At 44.6% G+C, this 26,494-nt stretch overlaps 1 protein-coding gene and 1 pseudogene across 1 annotated transcript; one reads left to right on the top strand and one right to left on the bottom strand.

Annotated features, from left to right (window-relative positions):
• Positions 1-1,307: 1,307 nt before the first annotated feature.
• LOC141572850 (large ribosomal subunit protein uL4-like) lies at positions 1,308-20,642 on the top strand (annotated as a pseudogene).
• A 1,306-nt stretch (positions 20,643-21,948) lies between these two features.
• LOC141572684 (CD209 antigen-like protein 2) lies at positions 21,949-26,102 on the bottom strand. Its single transcript, XM_074337738.2, has 7 exons — positions 25,948-26,102; positions 25,757-25,843; positions 25,444-25,533; positions 24,965-25,051; positions 24,398-24,549; positions 23,539-23,651; positions 21,949-22,713 (listed from the first exon to the last, which is right to left on the bottom strand). Exons 1-7 carry the CDS (start codon positions 25,970-25,972, stop codon positions 22,563-22,565), a joined length of 705 nt encoding a protein of 234 aa, XP_074193839.2. The 5' UTR covers positions 25,973-26,102; the 3' UTR covers positions 21,949-22,562.
• Between the last annotated feature and the right edge of the window lie 392 nt (positions 26,103-26,494).

The raw sequence follows: 26,494 nt of genomic DNA, 5'->3' as shown, positions 1-26,494 counted from the left end.
TCCATAGTACTGTGACTTTGTTTAGGAAGTGCAGATTTTCTTTTTTTCCCCCTTCTTCCGCCTTCCCCACCCCCCACTCCAGTTGAAGCCAGTTGTTTCTCAGTCTAGTTGTGTAGGATATAGCTCCCTAGCGCATACTGGTATTATGAGCCTTGCGCTCCCCGAGGCAGTTGGTCGCCGGTTGGCTGCTCACAGCAGCTCACGGCAGCTCTTGCCAGCTGCTGACCACTCACAATGGCTGCCGGCCACTCACGCTGGCCACGGGCTGCTCCTGGCAGCACATGGTCGCCCACGGCAGCTCACGCCAAGCTCTGGCTGCTTGGGGCAGCCCAGCTTCAGGAAGAGCTGTTGTTCACAATCTTAGCTGTAGAGGGCGCAGTTCACTGGCCCATGTGGGAATCAAACCGATGACCTCAGGCGTTAGGAGCACTGCTCTCCAACCACCTGAGCCACCAGGCCAGCCCCAAATTTTCTTTCATACATCCTTAAAACTGTAAAACAAAAAATGCATAAACTCTTTTCCCAAGAACTTTATAGGCATTGGGTAGTTTAATATTTCAATGACCCTACAAGGTGGGTGGTATGATTAGCCTGTTTAAAGATGTGCAAACAAGGTTCAGAGAGGTTGAAGAATAGACTCAAGGTCACAAAGCGCCCAAGTGGAAGAGCTGAGATTTGGACACAGGCGGTCAGGCCACGCAGTGCCTAGGCTTCAGGGCTGGGTGAAGCTGCCTCTCCTACAGCAGAGGCTAGGCCCTCACCCTACTCCCAGTACCAGCCACTCAGTCCAGCTCTCTGGGAGTTCAGAATTTAGGTTGACCCTTTGCTATGGCCGACTGCCTTGGCTGCCTCCCAGTGGACTCCCTCTGTCTCCAAACTTTGAAGACCCCAGAGCAGATTCTGGAAGCAAGAAGAGGGTGAATGAGAGGAAAGAAAGGGTGCTTCTGGCCCACATGAAGGCAACCCTTTGACGGGCGAGGGGCTGTGGGAGTTTAATGGGGACAAAGTTTCCATTGAAAATGAATCCTCTGTCACCCTAATACATTTTACTTAAAACTAGAAAAGAAAAGAAAAGAAAATGAATCATCATCACGCTGTTGCATGGAAACATCGCCTCTAATGGCACAACTGCCCCTCCTGGCTTCCCCTCTGCTTAGCTACAACCTCTTCCCGGAAAGTTCCCCAATCCACCCGTATTTTGATTCTTGAGTGGGGGTGGAGTTTGGAGCAGAAAAGGGTAGGGACACAGAAGAAGCTGTCAAAGAAAGAAAAGAAGGTGCAACCGAGAAAAGGAGAAGATGGCAGACATGGATGGCCTCAAAGTGAGGGGGGCTAGAGTGGGACACTCTTGCTAAAGTCCAGCCCGACTGTGTGGTCCTGGGGGCCTGACTGGGGTGGAGTGGCAGCTGAGGTTCTGGGGAGGGAGAGTAGGCAGATCTAGCAGATGCTGAGCTGGTAGGTTTAGTGGAGTTGGTGGTGAACAGTTGTAGGACGGACCTATTCTCCAAAAGACCCTGGATCCCAACAGAAAGGTAGCTCAAAGGGCCAGGCAGCTAGTGTGGGACAGGGGTCAGGGGTGACGGATGTCAAAGATGGGGACCTGAATATGTGGAGCCTGGTGAAGGGGGTAACTGGGGGCCTATGTTCCTGGGTCCTGTGGGAGGTGGGGACTGGTGTCCTGGACTTCTGGTCCTGAGGGACGGGGGATAATGTCCTGACCTCCTGGGTCCTGGGGGGTAGGGAGTCTGATCTTGGGTCTTGGGGACTGGGGGCTGAGGCCTGGATTCTTAGGTCTGGGGGAGGTGCAGTCTGGGGCTTAGACTCCTGGGTCCTGGGGAGATGGCAGTAGGGGACACTGTCCCTGGACAGGCTGAGCCACACACAAGCAGGTGGAACTGCCCATTCTTCTCTCCCTCAGGGTGTCTGGGACAGGGTCTGGCTCCTCTACTGTTACTGTTTAGCTATGTTCACTTATCAGGCTGACAAATAAAGTCAATTGGGAGTCCCCCGTAAGCCTAGGAAAATATTACCAGTGCTACTCATATCCATTTGTATCATAGCAGCTCTGAAAAATCTCACTGTCCCACGATGGTGAGAGCTACCTGTTTCCCAATAGTTCCTCCCCAAACAACTCATAACAAGGAGAGGGGAAAACAAAGCGACACAAAACCATGATACTGGCATGCCTAACGACAGAGAATGCCACAACTTAAAGAACTATGAGGAAAAGCAAAATCATGGAGTCACAGCATGAGATTCCTCACCCTTCTGCTTCGATCCTGCCCCAAAGGCAATGGAGAAAAATCTGCAGGGGATCCAAAAGAGAGACACTAGCAAAGGAATCTGATGTTGATGTAGAGCTAGTTCTAGAAAGACTCAGCTCACACTCAGTCTGAAAATACTTCAGTGACATCTGAGTGGATCAGAATGTGAACTGTAGGACAGGGGTGAATGCTTCAAAATGCATAGCTTCTGAACAAAGTAAAAGCAAGAAGGAAAAGATAAGAGTTCTTTGGCAACTGGGTGGTGAAGCGGGATAGAGGCAAAAGGGGCAGATTTAGGGTCCTTAAAGACAAGATTGGAGGTCTAAATCGCAGATGTCTTCATCTATTTCTGCCACCACCACCAACAACAACAAAAATGCCCATAGGGGCTGGCCTGGTGGCTCAGGCAGTTAGAGCTCCATGCTCCTAACTCCGAAGGCTGCCAGTTCGATTCCCACATGGACCAGTGGGCTCTCAACCACAAGGTTGCCAGTTCAACTTCTCAAGTCCTGCAAGGGATGGTGGGCTCTGCCCTGCAACTAAGATTTGAACACGGCACCTTGAGCTGAGCTGCCTACCGGATGGCTCAGTTGGTTGGAGCGCGGGCTCTCAGCCACAAGGTTGTCAGTTCAATGCCTCGAGTTTCACAAGGGATGGTGGGCTGTGCCCCCTGCAACTAACAACGGCAACTGGACCTGGAGCTGAGCTGCGCCCTCCACAACTAATACTGAAAGGCAAACAACTTGACTTGGAAAAATGGCCTGGAAGTACACACTGTTCCCCAATAAAGTCCTGTTCCCCTTCCCCAATAAAATCTTTTTTTAAAAAAATGCCCATAAATTAGGTCAAATGCTGTATTGACATAAGAGGGCGCCATTGACTTGCACATCTCATAGAAGTTCCCCAATCACAAAAACAACAAAAACCAAGAGAAAAAGATCATAGTAAATCCAGAGAGAGAATGGTAATTGCAAAAATTCAGGAAATGAAAATCTACACAAATAATTTAATCAACGTCCCCCAGAAAATGAATCAGGAAGAGGAAGACTATTATAAGCCGAGACTCCAAACAGAATTAGTAAAACAAGCATTAGAGGATAGGAAAAATCACCACGTCCAAAATTCAAAAACTAAGTGCTGACAGGGATAAATGAAGAGAGAGTTGAATAAATTCAGAAATAAAATGGAAGAAAAAGACAAAATTATCAGAGCAGCCAGATGGCTCAGTTGGTTAGAGCACAAGCTCTGAACAACAGGGTTGCTGGTTCAATTCCCACATGGTGGGCTGCGTCCCCTGCAACTAAAGATTGAAAACGTCAACTGGACTTGGAGCTGAGCTGCGCCCTCCACAACTAGATTGAAGGACAACGACTTGGAGCTGACGGGCCCTGGAGAAACACACCGTTCCCCAATATTCCCCAATAAAATTTTTTAAAAAGACAGAATTACCTGAGATGCAGAATAAATTGTACCAAAGACAGAATAGACTCAAATGACGATTTAATAATGGGCCTTGGAGAAAGGCAGAAAAACAACAAACAGATGACAGTGACATGTAGAAAGAAGTAAAATGGGATCAGGGAAAAATTAATTGAAATGGAATTCCAGGCATTGGAGGAATAAAATGTTTATTATTGGAATCCCTGAAGTAGAAAAACAAAACAACAAAACAAAGCTATTTAATCATAATAAAAAAATTATTTTCTCAGAAATAAAAAAATCACCTAAATTTACATAACAAAAGGGCTGTCCAGGTAACTCCGAAAATTAACCCAGCATGGTCAACTGGGAGACATACTCCAGTAAAATCACTCAATTTCAAAAATTAAGATAAAATCTTCAAATCCTTGAGAAAAATAACTTACAAAGATTACTTAAAAAGTAATTAAGTAAGTATTACTTAAAATAACTTACAAAAATAACTTAAAAAGATTAGACCATCTTTAGACTTTTCAAAACTAACATTCAAAGCAAGATAACAATGATCATTTAAAAACAGACACAAAAATTCTAGCAAAAGTGTGAACCAAAAATTTGATACCCAGTCCAGCCGTCCTTGAAATACACACAAGAAGTTAAAGAAATCTGTATCCATTGGTTTTTCTGGAGGAGACTATGAGAGGATGTGCTTCATCCAACAACAGGATAACTGTTTCTCACAGAGGCATGAGCTAGTACTTCCTGTGTATTCTAGGACTGAAAAATTAGCAAGTTTATTGTGGGTAATGAAAGCCAGATTTCTTACTGTTGAAGGAAAAAGTTCAAAATAAGGAAAGAGAGAAAGCAAGAGGGAAGTCTGTGGTTTCAACTGCAAGTAAAGATATCAGTGTGAACTCATCATTTTTAATATGTATACAGACAAGTAGATACAGAAATAAATACAGAAGTGTATGTATATATGGGTCAATGTACATGCATGTGCTTCCTAGTTTTGCCTCCATGGAAGACTTAGAACAATGGGCACCCTAACATTAAAAATACACCTAGATCACAATGAGAGACCACTTCACACACACTAGGATAGCTATTCTCCAAAAAAATTAAAATAACCAGTGTTAGCAAGGATGTGGAGAAACTGGAACTTTCATGCATTGCTGGTGGGAATGTAAAATGGTGCAGCCATCATAGAAAACCGTTTGGCAGTTCCTCAAAGCATGAAGTGTAGAGTTACCAGATGATCCAGCAATTCTACTCCTAAGTATCTACCCACAAGATTTTAAAGCAGGGAGTCAAACAGATACTTGTACACCCATGTTCATAACAGCATTATTTACAATAGCCAGAAGGTGGTAGCAGCCCAAGTGTCCGTTAACAGATGAATGGATAAACAAAATGTGGTCCATCCAGACAATGTATATTATTCAGCTATAAAAAGGAGGGAAATTCTGATACATGCTAAAACATGAATGAACCTTGAAGACATACTCATGATATAAGTCAATCACAAAAGGACAAATATTGTATGATTCCACTCACATGAGGTCCCTAGAGGAGTCAAATGCAGATAGGAAGTAGATGGTGGTGCCAGGGCCTGGGGGAGGGGGATGGAGAGTGAGTGTTTAATGGGAACAGAGATTCAGTTTGGGGAGATGAGAAAGTTCTGGAGATGGATGGTGGGGATGGTTGTGCTACATTATGAATGTGCTTAATGCCACTGAATTCTACATGTTAAAATGATGAAACAAAACAATAACTAGACTACCGACCTTGGTTTCTAAGTACTATTTTTTTACTAAAAGAAACCAGAGTTCATTGGAGAAATGGTTGATTACAAAGCTGGGTCAGGGAAAATACAAAATGAATCCGGACCATCTTGTAGTAGGAGCATGTTAGAAGGACATAATAGTCAACCTGAAGAAGTTCTTAATGGCCAAAGCTGGGAAAAGTTGAGCAACAAAATAAATAATGGTTGTATTGGACTATAACCCATGGAATAAAATAGTTATCCTTGAATATATACTGATCTAAATAAATAAGTGAATATATAAGTGAATGGGAGAGAAGGGACACCTTCTTTATGAAAGAATTCTGCTTAACGAATGTACAATAATTAGGGCAGTAGAAGATAACCATTAAAAATAAACACACAATAATAATTGCCACAAGCAGGATCTGTTGATAGAGACCAAAATTTGTGGGTGAAAGTTTGACGAGAAATGGAATATTTTCTAAGTCTCATAGTATCTCCTCACAAAGATATCTATTCATTACAAAGAGGAAAATATTAACTTTGCAGGCACCATCTTAACCAAGTGACTATGGTCAACATCATGAATAATAAATCATATCGACAGACTGTAGCCCTTGAGATAAGGTGCTGGGAAAAACACAACATCACTTCTGTGGTGTTTTTACCTAAAAGGGTAACATCAGTCTAATCGTGAGAAAACAAAACACCAAATAAACTCAAATTGGGGGGCTGTCAACAGAATAATTTACCAATATTTGTGAAAATGTTAAGGGCATGAAAAATATGAAAGACTGAACTGTCACAGATTGGAGGAGACTAAAGACACGTGGTCACTAAACACTCTAGCATCCAGGAGCAGAAAACGGACTAACTAAGGTCTGTAGTTTGGTTAGTAATAGCGTGTCAATGTGACTTTCCTGGTTTTGATCATTACGTTGCTGTCGTAAAACGTTAACACAGGAAGAAGTTGAGGAAGAGTGTATAGGAACTCTTGGACTATTTTGCCATTTTGAGTAAGTCTAAAATTATTTCACAGTACAAAACATTAAAAATAAATGCATCGGAGCACTTTCAGTTAAGATGGAGAAAGTACACAGTGCACTTGCCTACTCCCACTACCACATCAAAATTACAAGTAAATTAGGGAACAACTAAGTTTAAGAACAACCATCATTGAGAACCACCTGAAGACTAGCTGAACAGAAGTCCTATAACTAAGGAGATAAAAAAGAAGCCACGTCGAGACTGGTACGAGGAGCGGAGGCACAAAACAGGCAGGTTCCACACCCACTTGTGGTGGTTAAGAATCAGGAGGGATAGCTTGGCTGCAGAAGTCCGCTGTGAGAAGCAAGGGATCTCAGCCGCACACTGGGCTCCCCAGCCTGGAGCACCAGAGTCCAGAAGAGAAGTCCCTATAACTTCTGGCTGGGAAAACCAGTGGGGATTGTGGATGAGTGATATGGATGGCTGCTGGAACCCCAGGCGTTCCTCCTAAAGGGCCCCCACATGGACTTACTCATTCATGGACACACTTGCTCTGAGCTCCAGTGCTGGGGCTGCAGCTCAAAAAGTGCCATGGACGTCTGGGATGAGCTTCAGAGCAAGGGATGGAGGGAAAAGGGTCAAGGCAGCTCTCACCAGAGACACAAGTGGTGGCAGATGCCATTGTTTCTTTGTTGAACCTTCCGCTGACCAGCATTGCAGGCAGGTGCTAAATCTGAGCCCTGGGGCAGGAAAAATGCAAAATGAACCTGGACCATTTTGTGATGGGCGCATGTTACAAACACATGATAGTCAACCTAAAAAAGTTTTTAAAGGCCAAAGATGGAACAATTTGAACAACAAAATAAACAATGATTGTGTTAAATTATATAACCCATTCACACCATTTTTCCTGCCCTGGTGATTTCCTGAGACCCCACCCTACCCAAATCTCATGCCTGAACCTCTGCAGTGGCTATTCACATAAATGGCCTGTTTCAGCTCATGCTTCAAATTTTCCTAAAATCTCTCAAAAGTTCACAAATCCCAAACAAGCAGCAGCTGGCCTTGGCATGTCCCATACAACTTGCTAAGTGGCTCCAAGACTGGCACTAGTGGCAGCCAGGCTTGGTTTGCAAATTAACTTCTTCCAGGTGGCTCCAAGCCCAGCACAGGTGGCCAGCATTTGCAGATCATTTTGTAGCTCCTACCAGGTGACACAGGTTAAGCACAGACAGTGGCCTGGACCAGAGCCCCTCCCAAGAGGCACCAGAACCAACACACCCTGTGGCTGGCTTCAGAACATACCAGATCACCACCCAGCTCCACAACCGCTCCACAAATGATACACCCAAAGGGTGAACTTGGCAGGAACCAGAGCCCCGCCACAGTGAATCCTGCTCTGTAGGGCCCATTCCTGCACAATATTTCATCTGCTATAGTCATGGCCATTCTTCACAGCCAGTTAGCCTGTGCATCCATCACTCCCATGGACATTACAACAGCAATTAAGGCTCAACTACAATAGGAGTGCACACACAACCCACATAAGGGACACTCTTGGAGCACCCAATTCAGGTGACCTACCACATTAGACCACTCTACCAAGACTGGGAGACATAGCAGATCTACCTACCACATAGAAACAAACACAGGGATACCACCAAAATGAGGAGACAGAGAAACATGTCCCAAATGAAAGAAAAGGGCAAAGCTACAGAAAAAAATAGCTGAATAAAATGCAGACAAGCAATCTACCAGATACAGAGTTCAAAACACTGGTATAAGGATGCTCAATGAACTTAGAGGATGAATAGATGAATTCAGTGAGAGCTTTAACAAAGAGATAAAAAACATAAAAATAAAGATAGAAAACATTTTTTTAAAAACAGTCAAAATTAAGAATACCATAACGGAAGTAAAGAATAGGTTAGAGTGAATCAAAATTAGATTAGATGAAGCAGAGGAACAAATCAGCAATTTGGAAGACAAGAAAGTGAAAAACACCCAATCACAACAAGAACATAAAAAATAATTTTAAAAAATGAGGATAGTTTAAGGGACCTCTGGGATAACACAAGTGTTCCTACATTCGATTATAGGAGACGAGAGAGAGTAATGAATTGAAACATGTTTGAAGAAACAATGACTGAAAACTTCCCTAACCTGGAAAAGAAAATAGACACACAAGTCCAGGAAGCTCAGAGAGTCCCAAGCAAGATGAACCCAAACAGGTCAACACCAAGGCACATCATAATTAAAATGGCAAAGATCAAAGACAAAAAGAGAATCTTAAAAGCCGCAGAGAAAGGCATTTAGTTACTTACAAAGGCGCTCCCATAAGACTTTCAGTTGATTTCTTAACAGACACTTTGCAGGCCAGAGGGGCTTGGCAGAAAATCTTTAAAGTGATGAAAAGCAAAGCCCTACAACGAAGATTACTCTACCCAACAAGGTTATCATTTAGAATCGAAGGACAGATAAAGAGCTTCTCAGACCAAAAAAAAAAAAAAAAAGCGAAAGGAATTCATCACCACTAAAGTAGTATTACAAGAAATGTTAGATTCTGGTGTATGATATTGATAATGGGGGAAGCTATACATGTGTGGGGGCAGAAGGTATATGAGAAATATCTGTCCTTTCCTTTCAGTTTTGTTGTAAACCTAAAACTACTCTTTAAACTAGTCTTTATTGGGGTTAGGTAAAAAAAAAAAAAAATGTATGCCTAGGAGACAACCAAGATGATGCAGTAGGTAAATGCTGGGCTTACCTTCTCTCACAAACATCAAAACTACAAGTAATCTACAAAAACAACCATTATTGAGAATTGCCTAAAATCAAGTTGAACTGAAGCCTTTCAACTAAGGACATGCAGAAGAAGCCACCTCCAGACTGGTAGGAAGGGCAGAGAGGCAGACCGGGCTGATCCCACACCCACGTGTGACCATTAAAAATTGGGAGGGTTATTTCAGCTGTGGGGTTACCCCATCCCCTAGAAAAGTGAGAGGCCCCAGTCCCACACCAGGCCAGGGTTCCAGTGCCAGGGAGAAAAGTCCCCATAATTTCTGGTTGTGAAAACCAGCAGAGATTGTGACTGAGTGAGAGTGACAGCAACTACCCTCCCAGGCACTCCTCTTAAAGGGAACATGCACAGACTTACCTACCAATGAAATCACTTGCTCTGAGCTCCAGTGCTAGGGCAGCTGCTGGAGAGGTGACAGGGACATATGGTGGGGAACTGAGTTGTCTGACTTGGGACGGGGGCTGGAAAGGTGGCTTTCTCCTGGACAGGGTAGCTGGTGAAAGCCATTGTTTCTTTGCTGAGCCCTCCCCTTTCCCCACATGTGGATGCAGGTGGCTACCTTATCTGAGTCTACACTGGTCTTTTGGTTGTTCACCCCACCCTGGCGATTCAAGGCCCACCCAACTTTGGGGCACACCCAGGCCTTTTCCAGTGGCTTTTTCATGCAGACTGCTTGCCTTGGCTCAAGCTTCAGACTTTCCTAGGATCTCTTAAAGGTTTGTGGAACCCAGACAGGCAGCATCTGGCTTGAGCGTGTCCTGTACCTCTGGCTGAGCAGCCGTAAGTGTAGCACTAGTGGCAGCCAGCCCCAGCCTTGGTTTGCAGCTTGGCCTCTCAAGGTGCTTCCAACCACAGCATGTGTGGCAGCCATCTGTGGATTTCTTTGTGGCTCCTGCCAGGTGGCCCCAGGTGGGGCACAATCTGTGGCTGAACTCGACCTACAGTGGATCCCCTCCAAGGAGGTCCTGGTGCTAGCGCCCCCAGTGGCCAGCTTCAAAAGGCGCTGGAACATTACCCAGCCACCTCCAAGTAGACACACCCAAGGGGCGGATTGGGCAGGCACCAGAGCCCTGCTGAGGCAGATCCTGCTCTGTAGGATCAGCCCCTGCACAACTCTTCCACTGTAGTCAAGGCCAGTCCTCACAACCAGTGAGCCCAAGGGTCAATCCCTCCCACTGATGTGCAATTATCAACCAAGGCTCAACTACAAGAGGAGGGCACACACAACCCACACAAGGGACAAACCTCAAGTGTGTGGCTCAGGTGACCAGAAAGACTGCTCCACTGAACGCCACAGCACACCCAGTACATAAGGCCACTCTACTAAGACCAGAAGACATAGCAGCTCTACCTAATACATAGAAACAAACAGAGGGAGGCAGCCAAAATGGGGAGACAAAGAAATGTGTCCCAAATTAAACAACAGAACAAACTTCCAGAAAAAGCTAAGTGAAATGGAGATAAGCAGTCTATCAGATGCAGAGTTCCAAACACTGGTTATAAGAATGCTCAGTGATCTCAGGGAGAACTTCAACAGAGAGATAGGAAGCATAGAAATGGAAACTATGAAAAAGAACCAGTCAGAAATAAAGGATACAATAACGGAAACAAAGAATATATTACAGGGAATCAACAGTAGATTAAATGAAGCAGAGGATCCAACCAGCAATGTAGAAGATAAGGTAGCAGAAAACACCCAACCAGAACAGCAAAAAGAAAAAAGAATCCAAAAAATTGAGGAGAGTTTAAGGGGCCTCCAGGATGATATCAAGCATACCAACATTTGCATTGTAGGGGTACCAGAAGGAGAAGAAAGAGAGCAAGGAATTGAAAACCTATTTGAAGAAATAATGACAGAAAACTTCTCTACAAGCCCAGAAAGCACAGAATCCCAAACAAGTTAAACCCAAAGAGGCCAATATGAAGGCATATCATAATTAAAATGCCAAAGGTTAAAAACAAAGAGAGAATCTTAAAAGCAGCAAGAGAAAAACAGTTAGTTACCTATAAGGGAGCCCCCATAAGACTGGCAGCTAATTTCTCAACAGAAACTTTGCAGGCAAGAAGGGAGTGGCAGGAAATATTCCAAGTGATGAAAATCGATGACATACAACCAAGATTGCTCAACCCAGCAAAGCCATCATTTAGAATTGAAGGACAGATAAGGAGCTTCCCAGACAAGAAAAAGCTGAAGGAGTTCATCACCACCAAACCAGTGTTACAAGGAATCTTAGAAGGACTTCTTTAAGATGAAAGGGGGGCTAAGGAGGGGTGAAAGAGGAAGGGATTAAAAAATACAAATTATTTGTTACACAGTAGTCATGGGGATGTAGGCTATAGCCTAAGGAATATAGTCAAAAATATTGTAATAACTAGGTATGGTGCCAGATAGGTACCAGATCTATCAGGGTGATAGATGAAAATGGGGTTGGGGCAGGGTGAAAAAGGAGAAGGTTTTAAAAAATACAAATTGGTAGTTGATACAGTATGGAGAATATAATCAACAATGTTGTAAAGATCATGTAAGTTTCCAGATGGGCACTGGACTTATCAAGGGTATCACTTCATAGACTTTACAATGTGCTATAGACCTGAAACTGAAGTAGAATAATACTGATTGTCAACTATAACTAAATATATAGGTGAATATAGTCACGGGATGTGGAGCACAACATAGTGAAGATAGTCCATGGTATTGTAACAGCTATATAAGATGTCAGAGGGGTAGTAGCTGGGAGGGTAGGTTATCACTTCATGAGTGGTTTAAATGTCTGACAACTATGTTGCTTTGTACACCCAAAACTAATACAACAATGAAAAAGTAGTCTTTCTTTAAAAATTCAATATAGTATATACAGTATAAAACTATAAAATATGCATATAAAAGGAAGGCAATAAAAACAAATCATAATGGTTGAAAAAAAAGTAAGGTTAAAAGGACTTCTTAAGAAAAAAAAGATAGGGGCAGGCCCCGTGGCTCAGGCGGTTGGAGCTACATGCTCCTAACTCCGAAGGCTGCCGGTTTGATTCCCACATGGGCCAGTGGGCTCTCAACCACAAGGTTGCCGGTTCAATTCCTCGAGTCCCGCAAGGGATGGTGGGCTCCACCCCCTGCAACTAAGATTGCACATGGCACCTTGAGCTGAGCTGCCGCTGAGCTGCCGCTGAGCTCCCGGATGGCTCAGTTGGTTGGAGCGCGTCTTCTCAACCACAAGGTTGCCAGTTCGACTCCCACAAGGGATGGTGGGCTGTGCCCCCTGCATGAGCAACAGCAACTGGACCTGGAGGTGAGCTGCACCCTTCACAACTAAGACTGAAAGGACAACAACTTGACTTGGAAGAAAGTCCTGGAAGTACACTCTGTTCCCCAATAAAGTCCTGTTAAAAAATTAAAATTTTAAAAAATGATAAAAGTATGAATAATAAAATGTCAATAACTGCATATCAATAATTACTTTAAATGTAAATGGATTAAATTCTCCAATCAAAAAACATAAGGCAGCTGAGTGGATAACAAAACAAGACCCAGAAATATGCTGTCTACAAGAGACCCACTTCAGATCAAAAGACACACAGAGACTGAAAAAAAAGGGATGGAAAAAGATGTTTGATGCAAATGGAAATGAAAAATGTGAGGTAACAATACTTATATCAGACAAAATAGACTTTAAAACAAAGGCTATTACAAAAGTCAAAGACATTTCATAGTGATAAAGGGGTCAACCCAACAAGAGTATATTACCATTGTAAACAGTTACACACCCAACATAGAAGCACCTAAATATAATATATAAAGCAAATATTGAGATTAAAATCACATCAAGCATTTTCTCTGATCACAATGGTATGAAACTAGAAACAAATTACAAGAAGAAAACTCAAAAACACACAAACACTTAAAGGCTAAATAACATGCTACTAAACAATGAAGGGGTTAAACAAGGTCAAAGAAGGAATCAAAAGACATCTTGAGATGAATGAAAATAAAAATACAATAAACAAACTCTATGGGACACAGCCAAAGCATTTCTAAGAAGGAAGTTCATAGAAATACAGGCCTACCTCAAGAAACAAGAAAAATCTCAAATAAAGAATCTAACCTTACACCTAAAAGAACTAGAAAAAGAAGAACAAAACCCAAAGTGAGTAGAAGGAAGGAAATATAAAGATCAGAGCAGAAATATGTCAAACAATTAAGTTCGCGAACTAGTTGCAATGATGTTGCTAACCATTTTTTATATCAGAGGGATTATTCATTATGAATTTCTACTGACTGTGCAAACAGTTAACCAACTGTACTATTTGGAAGAGCAGAAAAGGCTGCATAAAAAGTGAGACGACCTGAAATTTCATCAACAATTCATGGCTCTTGCATCACAACAATGCACCAGCTCACACGGCACTGTCTGTGAGGGAGTAAATAAACAACTCAATTGGAACACCCTCCCTACTGACCTGCTCTGGCCCCCAATGACTCCTTCCTTTACCCAAAGATAAAGGAAATATTTAGAGGAAGACATTTTGATGACATTCAAGACATCAAGGGTAATACAACGACAGCTCTGATGGCCATTCCAGAAAAGAGTTCCAAAATTGCTTTGAAGGGTGCACTAGGCGCTGGCATCGGTGCATAGCTTCCCAAGGGAAGTACTTTGAAGGTGACCATAGTGATATTCAGCAATGAGGTATATAGTACTTTTCTAGGGTGATTTTGCAAACTTAATTGTCCTACCTCATAAATGACATAGAGTCTAAAAAGATCAATGAATCCAAGAGCTGGTTGTTAGAAAAGATTTTTTTTAATGGATAAATCTTTAACCAGACTCATGAAGAAACAAAACAGAGGATCCAAATAACTAAAATCAGAAATGAAAGAGAAGTGACAATTGCCACCACAAAAATACAAAGTATTACAAGAAAATACTACAAACAATTCTATGCCAACAAATTAGAGAATCTGGATGAAATGGATACATTCCTAAAAACATACAGTCTTCCAAGACTGAATCAAGAAGAAACAGACAGGGTGGTCGGGTGGCTCAGTTGGTTCGAGCGTGAGCTCTGGGCAATGGGACTGCCAGTTCGATTCCCACATGGGCCAGCGAGCTGCGCCCTCAGCAACTAGAATGAAGTCAATGAGCTGCCGCTGAGCTCCTGGGTGGCCAGATGGCTCAGTTGGTTGGAGCACAGGCTCTCAACCACGAGGTTGCCGGTTCGACTCCTGGATTCCCGCAAGGGATGGTGAGCTGAGCCGCCTGCAACTAACAATGGTAACTGAACCTAGAGCTGAGCTGTGCCCTCCACAACTAAGATTGAAAGGACGACAACTTGACTTGGAAAAATGGCCTGGAAGTACACACTGTTCCCCAATAAAGTCCTGTTCCCCTTCCCCAATAAAATATGAAGAAGAAGAAGAAGAAGAAGAAGAAGAAGAAGAAGAAGAAGAAGAAGAAGAAGAAGAAGAAACAGACAGTTTGAACAGACCAATAGCTACTAATGAAATCAAATCAATGTTCAAAAAATCCCAACAAACAAAAGTCCTGGACTTTGGTTTCACAGGTGAATTTCATCAAACATTCAAAAAAGAATTAACACCTATTCTTCTCAAACTATTCTAAAAAAAAAAGAAGGGAAGAGAAGGCTCCCAAGGTAATTTTACCAGTCTAATATTACCCTAATTCCAAACCAGGCAAGGACGTTACAAAGGTAGGAAGGAAGGAAGGAAGGAAGGAAGGAAGCAAAGAAGGAAGGAACGTAGAAAAACTATAGGCCAATATCTCTGATGAACACAGATGCAAAATATCCTCAACATAATATCAGCAAACCAAATTCAACATTACATTACATTAAAATATCATACATCATGATCAAGTGGGATTTATTCCTGGGGTGCAAGTTTGGATCAGTGTCTGCAAATCAATCAACATGATACACCACATAAATGAAATGACGGATAAAAATCTGATTATAACAATAGATGCAGAAAAAGTATTTGATAAAATCCAGCATCCATTTATGATAAAAATAAAACAAAAACCCGAAAACCTCTCAGCAAAGTGGAAATAGAGAAAATACCTCAACATTATAAAGGTCATATATGACAAAGCCACAGCTAACATCATACTCAATGGTGAAAAGTTAAAGACGTTTTCCTTAAGATCAGGAACAAGACCAACAAGTCCACATTTACCACTTTTTTTTTTTTTACAGGACTTTATTGGGGAACAGTGTGTACTTCCAGGCCATTTTTCCAAGTCAAGTTGTTGTCCTTTCCATCTTAGTTGTGGAGAGTGCCGTTCAGCTTCAAGTTGTTGTCCTTTCAGTCTGTGTTGCGGAGGGCGCAGCTCAGCTCCAGGTCCAGTTGCCATTTCTAGTTGCATCGGGCACAGCCCACCATCCCTTGCGGGAGTCGAACCGGCAACCTTGTGGTTGAGAGGACGCGCTCCAACCAACTGAGCCATTTGGGAACTGAGCGGCAGGTCAGCTCAAGGTGCCATGTTCAATTTTAGTTGCACGGGGTGCTGCCCACCATCCCTTGTGGGACTCGAGCAGTTGAACTGGCAACCTTGTGGTTGAGAGCCCACTGACTCATGTGGGAATCGAAGTGGCAGCCTTCGGAGTTAGGAGCATGGAGATCTAACCGCCTGAGCCAACGGGCCGGCCCCCACATTTACCACTTTTATTCAACATAGTATTGGAAGTCCTAGCCACAGCAATCAAGCAAGGAAAAGAAATAAAAGTTATCCACATTGGAAAGGAAAAACTAAAACTATTATTATTGGCAGATGACATGATAATATACAGAGAGAACCCCAAAGATTTCGCCAAAAAGCTATTAGAACTGATAAATGAATTCAGTAAGGCAGCAGGATACAAAATTAATATTAAGAAATTGGATGTATTTTTATACAGCAATAACAAACTATCTGAAACAGAAGTGAAAAAAATCCATTTACAATTGCATAAAAAATAAAATACATAGAAATATATTTAACCAAGGAGGCAAAAGACCTGTACCTGGAAAACTACAAGACATCAAAGAAGATACAAATAAATGAAAGGATGTACTGTCCTCATGGGTAGGAAGAATTAACATCATTAAAATGTCCATAATGCACAAAGCAATCTACAGATTCAACGCAATTCCAATCAAAATACCAAAGGCAGTTTTCACTGAGCTAGAATAAATCATTGTAAAATGTATATGGAACCACAAACGACCCTGAATAGCCAAAGCAACCTTGAGAAAGATGAACAACGTTGGAGGTATCATGCTAGCTGATATCAAACTATACTACAAAGCTATAGTAATCAAAACAGCATGGTACTGGCATAAAAAACAGACATGTAGGCCAATGGACAGAGTAGAGAACCTAGAAATAGACCCACTCCTATACAGTCAATTAATCTGTGACAAAGGAAACAGGAATAAACAATGGGATAAAGACAGTCTCCTTAACAAGCGGTGTTTGGAAAACTGGACAGATGCATGCAAAAGAATGAAACTATCACTTTCTTACACCATATACAAAAAAAACCTCAAAATGGATTAAAAACTTAAATATGAGACCCCAAACCATAAAAGTCCTAGAAGAAAACATAGGCCGTAAATTGTTTGACATCACCCTTAGTAAAAAATTGTTGGATATGTCTCCTATGGCAAGGGAAACAAAAGAAAATATAAACAAATAGGATTTCATCAAACTAAAGAGTTTTTGTCCAGAGAGGGAAACCATGAACAAAACGAAAAGACAGTCTACCAAATGGGAGAAGGTATTCGCCAATGAAACATTTAATAAGGTGTTAATATCGAAAATGTACCAAGAATTCGTACAACTTAACACACACACACAAAATCAAACAATCTGATTAAAAAATGGGCAAAGGACCTGAATAGACATTTCTTCAAAGAGGACATACAGATGGCCAACAGACATATGAAAAAATGCTCAATGTCACTAATCATCAGAAAATGCAAATTAAAACCACAATGATCTATCACTTCACATCTGTCAGAATGACTGTCATCAATAAATCAACAAGCAACAAGTGTTGGAGAGGCTGTGGAGAAAAGGAAATTCTCATGCACTGTTGGTGGGATTGCAAATTGGTGCAGCCACTATAAAAAACAGTATGCAGATTCTTCAAACAAATTAAGAATGGAATTACCATATGACCCATCAATCCCACTTCTGGGTATTTATCTGAAGAAATACAAAACACAAATTTTATAACGTTAAAAGGTATATGTACCTGCATGTTCGTTGCACCATTACTCTCAGTAGCCTAAAACAGGAAGCGACCCAAGTGTCCATCGATAGACAAAAACAGAAGAGATGGTATTTAGGAGGTATGACAATTAAGTTCGCAAACTCATCCTAGAAAAAGTGCTACATATCTCATTGCTGAATATCACTATGGTCACCTTTGAAGTACTCCCCTTGGGAAGTTATGCACCTGAGTCAGCACCTAGTCCATCCTTCAAAGCAATTTTGGAACTATTTTCTGGAATGACCATCAGAGCTGTCATCATATTACCTTCGATTCCGGAATGTCATCAAAATGTCTTCCTTTCAATATTTCCTTTATCTTTGAGTAAAGAAAGAAGTCATTGGGGCCAGATCAGGTGAGTAGAGAGGATGTTCCAGTACAGTTATTTGTTTACTGGCTAAAAACGTCCTCACAGACAGTGTCGTGTGAGCTGGTGCATTGTCGTGATGCGAGAGCCATGAATTGTTGGTGAAAAGTTCAGGTTGTCTAACTTTTTCATGCAACTTTTCAGCACTTCCAAATAGTAAACTTGGTCAACTACTTGTCCAGTTGGTAGCAATTCATAATGAATAATCCCTCTGATATCAAAAAACATTAGGAACATTGTTGCAACAAGTTCGCAAACTTAATTGTCAGACATCATCCCTAGAGCCCAAGTTACCTTGGGGTGGAGGGAGCTGTCCAGCTTAGGGAGTCACCAGAAGGCTGCCAGCACCATGTGCGTGCCTAGAATTTGCCTCAGGGAAAACGAAAGGAGAAGGGTGGTTCCAGGCATGAGGCTGGCCACAGACCTCTAACCTCACCCTGGCTCATAAAAATGAAGGGAGACACTTTTGGGGTGGTGAGAGCGCAGAATGGTGGGGAACAGGTGACCAGGGATGTTAAAACCATGTGATGAGTCTAGGAAGCATGGAGCACTATGAGGACTCTTGGAGACTTCTAATTCAGCCCAGAAAATCTGGGAAGGCTTCCTGGAGGAGGTGATGCCTGGAGAAGTAGAATTATTCTGGAGGAGATGGGTGGATGAAAGAGTGTTCCAAACATGGTATTAACACATGTAAACAGCGGGAGTGGAGAGGGAATGGGACTTTTCAGAAAAACAGAGAGGAATTCGCAGGCAGTAGTCTGGGGCTGGGGTGTCAGCTAGGGCCAGATCATACAAGGACTTGAAGAGTGGGAACAAGGGGTTTGGACTAATGTGGGAAGAAGGCAAAAGTCACAGGACTCAGCCCCAAGGCCAAGGCCACTTCGTGACTTCTATTTTCTCCAGAGACGGGAGGGAGGCTCACTACCCATCAGGGAACCCAGCTCAGTGCAAACGGAATGTTACACTTTGGTTGTTGCTGTTAATTTTGGATTTGCTGTTTTTATTATGGAAAAAATTATGCATGCAAACAGGGATGCAGGGAAAAAGCCCATGAAAACCCACATCTTCCAAGCAGCTTTATCAAGGTTTGACATCTTCACATATGTCAGGTCCTCTTAAAAGTAAATCAGTCCTGCCTTTTCCTGTGGGAGCCACGGGCTTGAGGGGAGCGTGGCGCCTCCTCTCCACGCCAGGCATGTGCTCGTTCACTGATATGGGTGTATTCTGAAAAGGGGGAATCATCTGGCAAAAATGTCACTTTTCCTGCTGTGTCCAAGGCTCCCATTCGGCCAGATATTGTGAACTTTGTTCACACCAACTTGCGCAAAAACAACAGGCAGCCCTGTGCCGTCAGTGAATTAGCAGGTCATCAAACCAGTGCTGAGTCGTGGGGTCCTGGCAGGGCTGTGGCTCGAATTCCCAGCGTTCGAAGCAATGGGACTCAGCGTTCTGACTGGGGTGCCATTGGCAATGTGTGTCATGGGGGCCTCATGTTTGCACCAACCACAACCTGGCGCCATTGGCACCGCAGAGATCACAGCACAGAAGCGATATGCCATCTGCTCTGCCTTGGCCGCCTCGGCCTTAACCAGCGCTGGTCATGTCTAAAGGTCATCGTATTGAGGAAGTTGCTGAACTTCCTTTGGTGGTTGAAGGTATAGTTGAAGGCTGCAGGAAGACCAAGGAGGCTGTTTTGCTCCTTAAAAAGCTTAAAACCTGGAATGACATCAAAAGGTCAATACCGGGGTGGCTAGTTAGTTCAGTTAGTTAGAGCATGGTGCTGATAACACCAAGGTTGCCGGTTCGATCCCCGCATGGGCCACTGTGAGCTGCACCCTCCTTAAAAAAATCAATCAGGGACGCTGGGTGGCTCAGTTGGTTGGAGCTCGGTCTGTGAACAACAGGGTTGCTGGTTGGATTCCCACATGGGCCAGTGAGCTGCACCCTCCGCAGCTGGATTGAGGGACAACTGCTTGGAGCTGATGGGCCCTGGAGAAATGCACTGTTCCCCAATATTCCCCCATAAATATTTAAAATAAATAAATAAAAATGTCTATGCATCTTAGGAAATGAGAGCTCTCAAGGGCAAAATGGGAAAACATTGTCGCTTCCAGTACAGGGTACCTTGTGTCATCTATAATGAGGACAACCGCAAAGCCTTCAGAAACATCCCTGGAATTACTCGGCTTAATGTAAGCAAACTGAACACTTTGAAACTTGCTCCTGGTGGGCATGCGTGCCATTTCTGCATTTGGGCTGAAAGTGCTTTCCACAACTTAGATGATGTGTGTGGCAGTTGGTGTAAAGCTGCCTCCCTCAAGAGTAACTACAACCTTCCCATGCACAAGACACTCAGTACAGACCTTAGTGGAATCTTGAAAATCCCAGAGATGCAAAGAGCCCACCGAGCACCACGCAAGAAGAGTCACTGCAGAGTCCTGAAGAGAATCCACTGAAAAACCTGAGAATCGTTTGGGTTGACGCTAAACCCACATGCAAAGACCATGCACCGGAACCCATTCTTCACCAGGCCAAGAACCACCAGCTCCAGGAGGATAAAGCAGCAGCAGTGCTAGAAGCCAAGTCAGATGAGAAGGGGGCTCCAGACAAGAAGCCAGTGGTACAGAAGAAAGGAAAGAAGGCTGTTGGTGTTACGAAGCAGAAGTCTTTGGTGGGAAAAAGGCTGCAGCTACCAGGAAGCCAGCAGCTGAGAAGAAGCCCGCAGGAAAGAAACCCACCACAGAAGAAAGGCAGCCTGCGGCATAACCTTAAAATTTCTTTATTCCGTAAAGGTCAAATCACTTTATTTCTCTCCTCATCCCCCAAGTCAACTGCCCTCCCAAACTTGATATTTATCATATTAAAACATACTGTAGCTATTGATAAAAATGAACCAGCGTGTTAAAATGCTTAACCATAGAAATGGGAGGACTATGGGTGCAGCTAGGCCCCTTGTTGTCTCTCTGGTCCTGACTTCCTGTTGGACTTTGTGGTAACTACTGGGGGGGGGGGTTGCGGATTTATAGAATAGCCATCTTGGAACTGGGGTTATTTTTCACTTGGACAGCTGGTTGGAGCCCTGGGTTGGAGGTGTGCATTCCCGGGCGACAGTGGTGGGTTTTGTTTCTTTTTCTTTTCCCGAATAAACAGCTCTTTTGGTGGATTTTCTGGAGAGTTATTTTTGCCAGTCAACACTATGTATCCATTTAGACAATATATTGGGTTGTTTTGCACATCTGCAAGCTTTAAACAAATGGCACCACATGGTCTATATCCTTCCACAATTTGTTTTTGTTCCCTTCATGTTACAATTATAAGATATGTCTATTCAACACTAATTTTTCATTTAAAAAAAGATAAACACAAGAAAAATGGTTAGTAAGCAAAATCCGGGATAAAACTTCCTTCATTTGATAAGCGGCCGTTTCCAGGAACCCACAGAAGTGTCTGACTTACTACTGAAGTCTCAGAACCAGAGGGGCTGCAGATTTAGTTCAATCACCAATAACCAATGAGTTAATCAATCATGCCTGTGTAATGAACCTCCACAAAACCTCCAAAGGACAGGATTTGAACACCTTCTAAGTTGTGAGTACTTGGAGATTAGGGGCGAGTGGTGCTCAGAGAGGGCACAGAAGCTCCATACCCTTCCCATACCTTTTCCTCCATATCTCTTCCATCTCGCTGTTCATGATCTATCCTTTTACAATAAACTGGTAATCTAGTAAGTAAAGTGTTTCCCTGAGTTCTGTGAGACACTATAGCCAATTCCTCAAATCCAAAGAGGGCAGGGGTGGGGGGGTCATTGGAACCTCTGATTTATAGCCGGTTGGTCAGAAGCCCAGGTGACAACCTGGACTTACAATTGGTCTCTGAAGGGTGGGACAGTCTTGAAGGACCCAGCCCTTAACCTGTGGGATCTGACGTGATCACCAAAACCATGTGATCTTCTCAAGGCAGAGAGAGTAGATCAATGAAACACACGAGTCCCCATCGAGCCCCCATGGTATCCTTTATGTAGCTCTGGTCACTTTGTGTAGCTCTGTTAAAAAACAAAACTCAGTAGAGTAAATTGGCAGATCTCATTGCCTTTATTGAATGACTCATGGATCAGGCAACATCACATCTGGCAAGTAGCAAGGAGCTTTGAGAAGCTGGACAAAATGAATGTTTTTTATAGGCAGAAGGAGGACGAACAAGGAAATGAAAAGAGTGGATGATCCCAGGGAAGGTAGCCTTCCCTTAGGAGAAGGCAGAGTCTTCTCAGGCCTATGATCTCACTAGTGCTCACCAGGAAGTTCCAGGTGGACAGGTTACAGCACACGTTCCTGGGAGGGGCTGGAACTGCAAAGAAGTCTTGATTTGTTGACATGGGGCTTAGCACCACCGACTCCATTTTGAGCCTATTGGTTTTTCTTTTCTTCATCTTTTTTTTAAGAGCTCCAAGGTCTCTAGAACTACAATCTCTGAGCCAAGGGGAACCTCGAAGCATCAGGGGAAGGACATAGCTGAGCCCATAGAGGGTGAGGAGTCTGACACAGAAGAGTCTCGGAGCTTTTGTAGACATCTCAGCATGCACAGACCAGGAGAAGGACCATGGGTGAACATGGCGTAAACATGGGTGAAATTCAGCAGATGCAGCAGAGGAGGGGTTGGGGTTGCAGGGGTGAGGACAGAAACCAGCCTTCAATCACCAGAGCAGGAAGCTGAGGGCCTTTTGCAGACCCAGAGATTGCTTCTGTCACATCCGGAGTCGTTCCAGCCATCGCCCTTGAATTCTGCACAATCTTCATCCCCATGGCTGTTAGGTTCCCCATCGTTCCAATACTTGCTGAAGCTGCAAAGGCCACCCAGACCGTTAGCCCTGATCCCACTGTGTTAACTGTGTTTCCAGCTTCGGTTAACCTGATGCTTTCACATCTGCCCTGCACGCATATTACGGGCTTGCCTTGTTCTGGACGGCCCGATGACATGCCTGGGTCAACTCGCCTTGGCCTCCTGCCCCTACAATTTGAGCAGAAGCCCTTCTCCCTGGGACATGCTTTTCAACCATAAAGCAACCAATCCAGAGCCCACACCCCAACCACCTTAGTTATCAGGCTCTCACACTCAGGATCCTGCCCTGATCACCCCAGGGCCAGCGCCAGACAACTAGGGGCAGCCCCTATGCCCGAGAGTAACTGACGTTTTTCAGACGAGCCAATGCTAAGGCCCCTCACACTGCCTTGCCCACTCGTTCCCTTGAAACCACAATAAAGACTCTTGCCCACAGTTCTTCCTCTCCCTCTTCTTCCTGACCAACCTGTGCTTCCCCGTGGGACGCTCCTGCACCGTGATGTGTATTCCTTCTCTTAGAATCTGTGTCTGCAACAAACTATCTTTTCAATGGCAATCTGCTCGGTCAGCCTTACCATATTTCTGATAGTCTGATAACATACACTGTATCTTAAAACACCCACTCAGCCTGCAAGCTGCTCCTGCAGTTATGATGGTGGAATCTGGGGCTCCTGGCATGCTATCGACACAGGAGTATGTGGAGACCACCTTCCCAACTCAGTGGAAATCCCAGACTCTTAAACCCTCTCAGGCAGTGGGGGAGGATTCCCAGGAAAAGCTCACGTCAGGAAGCTTTGATAGAGGGTCCCCTGTGCCTGAGACTTACCTGCTCGACAGGGTTGAGTTGTCCATCCAATGCCACTTCCCCTCATGTTTCAGGTCTGAGAGCCCTATCCAGGTACGGGGGTCATCCTTGGGAACCCGCAGCTGCAGGAAAGTCTGGTGGATGGAGAGAAGTCAGGAGGGAGCTCGGCCCCCCACTTCCCAGGCGCAGCATCTCCCCATCCTTTGGCAGGAAGTCCTTCCTTTAGTCTGACATTTAGCCTCTAGTTTGCCAGATCCTGAGCCCCTACGTGCGTTCAGGATGTCTGAGTTTCCCTCACATCTGTATCCTATGAGCACAGCTGTTACAGCTGTTCTGACTTGCAGACATATGTGCATAACTGGCCTCTCATCACACACACTTCGTAATATGACATGGTTATGGGTTTTACATGTGCTAAGCATGTGCACACTAATTTATTCATGCCTGGGTTTAATGTTCTGGAATCAGATTGAACCAGTTTGTGAGAGCAGCTCATGCACGTCTCTTTGCAGCTCTGCATTGAATGATACCAGCTCGAAATCAGCCATGGTGGAGAATTTACACCCGGGAAATTGGCAACCGATACAAATCAGGGCTTTTGCCTCCCAAAGAGCTAATTGTTAAACATTTGCCAGCATACCACTGGGGTTTACTTATATTTTAGGTGTCCCCCAAAACACTCGCACATGTTCAGATCTTGTTTGTATCTCCTTACAAATTGCTGGGGTCTCTTCATGCGTATCCTTCCCCGCCCCACTATTCCACGTGGAGTGAGCAGCTTCTCTCCCAGAACATCCACTCTCATCATCTGGTCCCCAGTTGGCCAGTGGTCAGGTGCATGCTCCAGACCAAGCCAGGTCCCCCGAAAGGACAGGTGTACCTGCTCCTCTGCACTTTTGATCACCACGAGCTGAGCCTCCATGTCCTGGCAGGCAATGACGGACTGATGCCAGTTCTTCTGGGAACTGGAGAAGAAGTAACAGTTTCCTTGGAAGAAGATCCACTCCCAAGGACACCGGTGGCAGCGGCGAGCTGTTAGGGAAGGTGAGTCAGGGCTGGGACCCAGCTCCGGACGCCCCTAAACCTGTACTTGTCCACCCTAATCCCTTGAGGGTCAGGTCCCTCCTTGACTCCACATGCCACATGGACCATTCCCCTCTCCAATTCCCATGACTCCCTCTCAGCCCCCAGAGAATGTAGAAATACCGACCCTCATCACTCCCTGGCTGGGAGGAATAGGGGATTTAGAACTCAGAAGAAGAGACTGGTTTAATGTAGTGCCTACTGTATGCCTGACCCCTGGGAACATCAAGTACCATCATCCTTTTCATTTCATGTTCCTATTTCACAGATGAGGAAACTAAGGTGCAGAGAAGAATGATGCCAACAGAGTCACACCACATGGAGACCCTTCCAGGCCCGTGGCCCCTGGCTTCTGGCCACTCACCCAGGCCAGACTTCAGCTGGGTCAGTTCCTGGTAAATCTCCTCCTGCTTCGAGTGTTCCAGTCCCTGGGGCCTGGGTATGTTGGAGACTATGCCAAGGAAAAAACAAACTGCAATTATTAAACACCTACTCTGTGTCATGCCCTACACTGGACCGTCGAGAACATTGTTTCTGAGGGTCAAGGTCTTGGTTAATCCTGTGACAAGATGAGGAAATTTGATGTCCAGAGAAGTCCACACCAGGAGGACAGGTGGAGCCAGCACTCATCCCTCTGCCCCTCTCCCCCCTTCCCCGGCACCAGCGGTGGGAGGGGCTATGGAAGAGGCCACCAGAGAGCTGACCAGGGAAACCGACAGTAACTTGAGTTCTGGCTTTCAGCCCCACCTCCCTCCGGGATTGTCCCCCTCTCCCACCCAAGGCTATGTCCGTAGCCAAAAGCCCCAACACTGGAAGCCCCAGACCTCAGGGCCTGCCCCTGACCTTGAACAAGGATGGCCACCAGGAGTCCAGCGAAGAGTTTGAAAGAGAAGAGCAGCAGCACCAAGGAGACCTGTCCCCGTTCCAGACACCCTGAGGGAGAAAAGGATGGCAGTTCTAGCGTGCCTGTGTCCCTCAGCCTGCCCCAGAGACATTCTGTCCCTTATCTTCCACCTCCAGCATTCAGGAGCCAGGACCACAGCCCCCACCTTCTCCTAGACCCAGGAGCCCAGGCCCCGAGCCTGCACTTCCCCAGGACCCAGGAATCTGGTAGTAATCATCTGTCCCTGGTCCCCGTCCCCTAATCCTCTTGTACCTGTGAAAGTCTTGGAATCAGGGGTCCGTTGGAATCCAAAGGCTTGAGGGGAGATTCTGTTGCTGTTGGTTATCTGCTCTTCCTCCTCTGAGTGGGTAGAGAACAAATTCAGAGCCTGGACAAGCTGAAACCAGACCTAGCCATCCCCTTACCCACCTGCCCTAGATCCCAGAGTCCCCACCCAGCCTCACCCAGGGAGCCCAGCTGCTGTGCCATCAGTTCCTTGGGCCACACAAGTCCACCCACTGTCTCCAAAAGCTTTGTCCGAGTCCCTGTGGACCACAGCTTTTATTTCCCAGCCTGGGATGCTCACTCCCCACATCTACTTTCACTCAGGAAGGAAATAGGGAACTGGGCACTGACTCATCACCACAAAGGCAGAGGGTGGGGGCTTCTGTTATAGAATGCGATGACCTTCCAGGAATGCCAGGGAAGTGCTGCTGGGTGTCTTGGGGTCAGGTCGACAGTGAGAAGGACTAGTCCACTCAAGCTGTGGCCAGCTTGAGATGCTTTTGATGAAATCCAATGACAAGGGAAGTAACACTAATTTGTTATTCCTTCTCCACATAGGACGGGGTGAGCCGGCAGTACCCCCAATCTTCTTGGAACCACTTTCCCCTCTGACCTTCAGGCTCTGCTGACTTGGCTTGCTGATGTTCACATTTATGGTGATTTCTGCTGACTTTGGAAGTTGTAGCTGAATCATAATTGTTTGTGTTTATTTAATGCCCACTATAG

This window comes from Rhinolophus sinicus, chromosome 15 (genome assembly GCF_057876585.1).
Source record: "Rhinolophus sinicus isolate RSI-liver-muscle chromosome 15, RSI-T2T, whole genome shotgun sequence".
NCBI lineage: Eukaryota > Metazoa > Chordata > Mammalia > Chiroptera > Rhinolophidae > Rhinolophus > Rhinolophus sinicus.
Note: the sequence above shows the minus strand (reverse complement) of the source record. Positions and strands in the feature narration are given on the sequence as shown.

Excerpts from the sequence above, each read along its gene's own strand:
- LOC141572684 (XM_074337738.2), bottom strand. The coding sequence starts at position 25,972 with ATGGCACAGCAGCTGGGCTCCCTGG. Across the intron at positions 25,534-25,756 it reads TGATTCCAAGACTTTCACAG|GGTGTCTGGAACGGGGACAG; the intron begins GTACAAGAGGAT and ends TTTCTCCCTCAG. Across the intron at positions 24,550-24,964 it reads CCAGCTGAAGTCTGGCCTGG|CTCGCCGCTGCCACCGGTGT; the intron begins GTGAGTGGCCAG and ends CTTCCCTAACAG.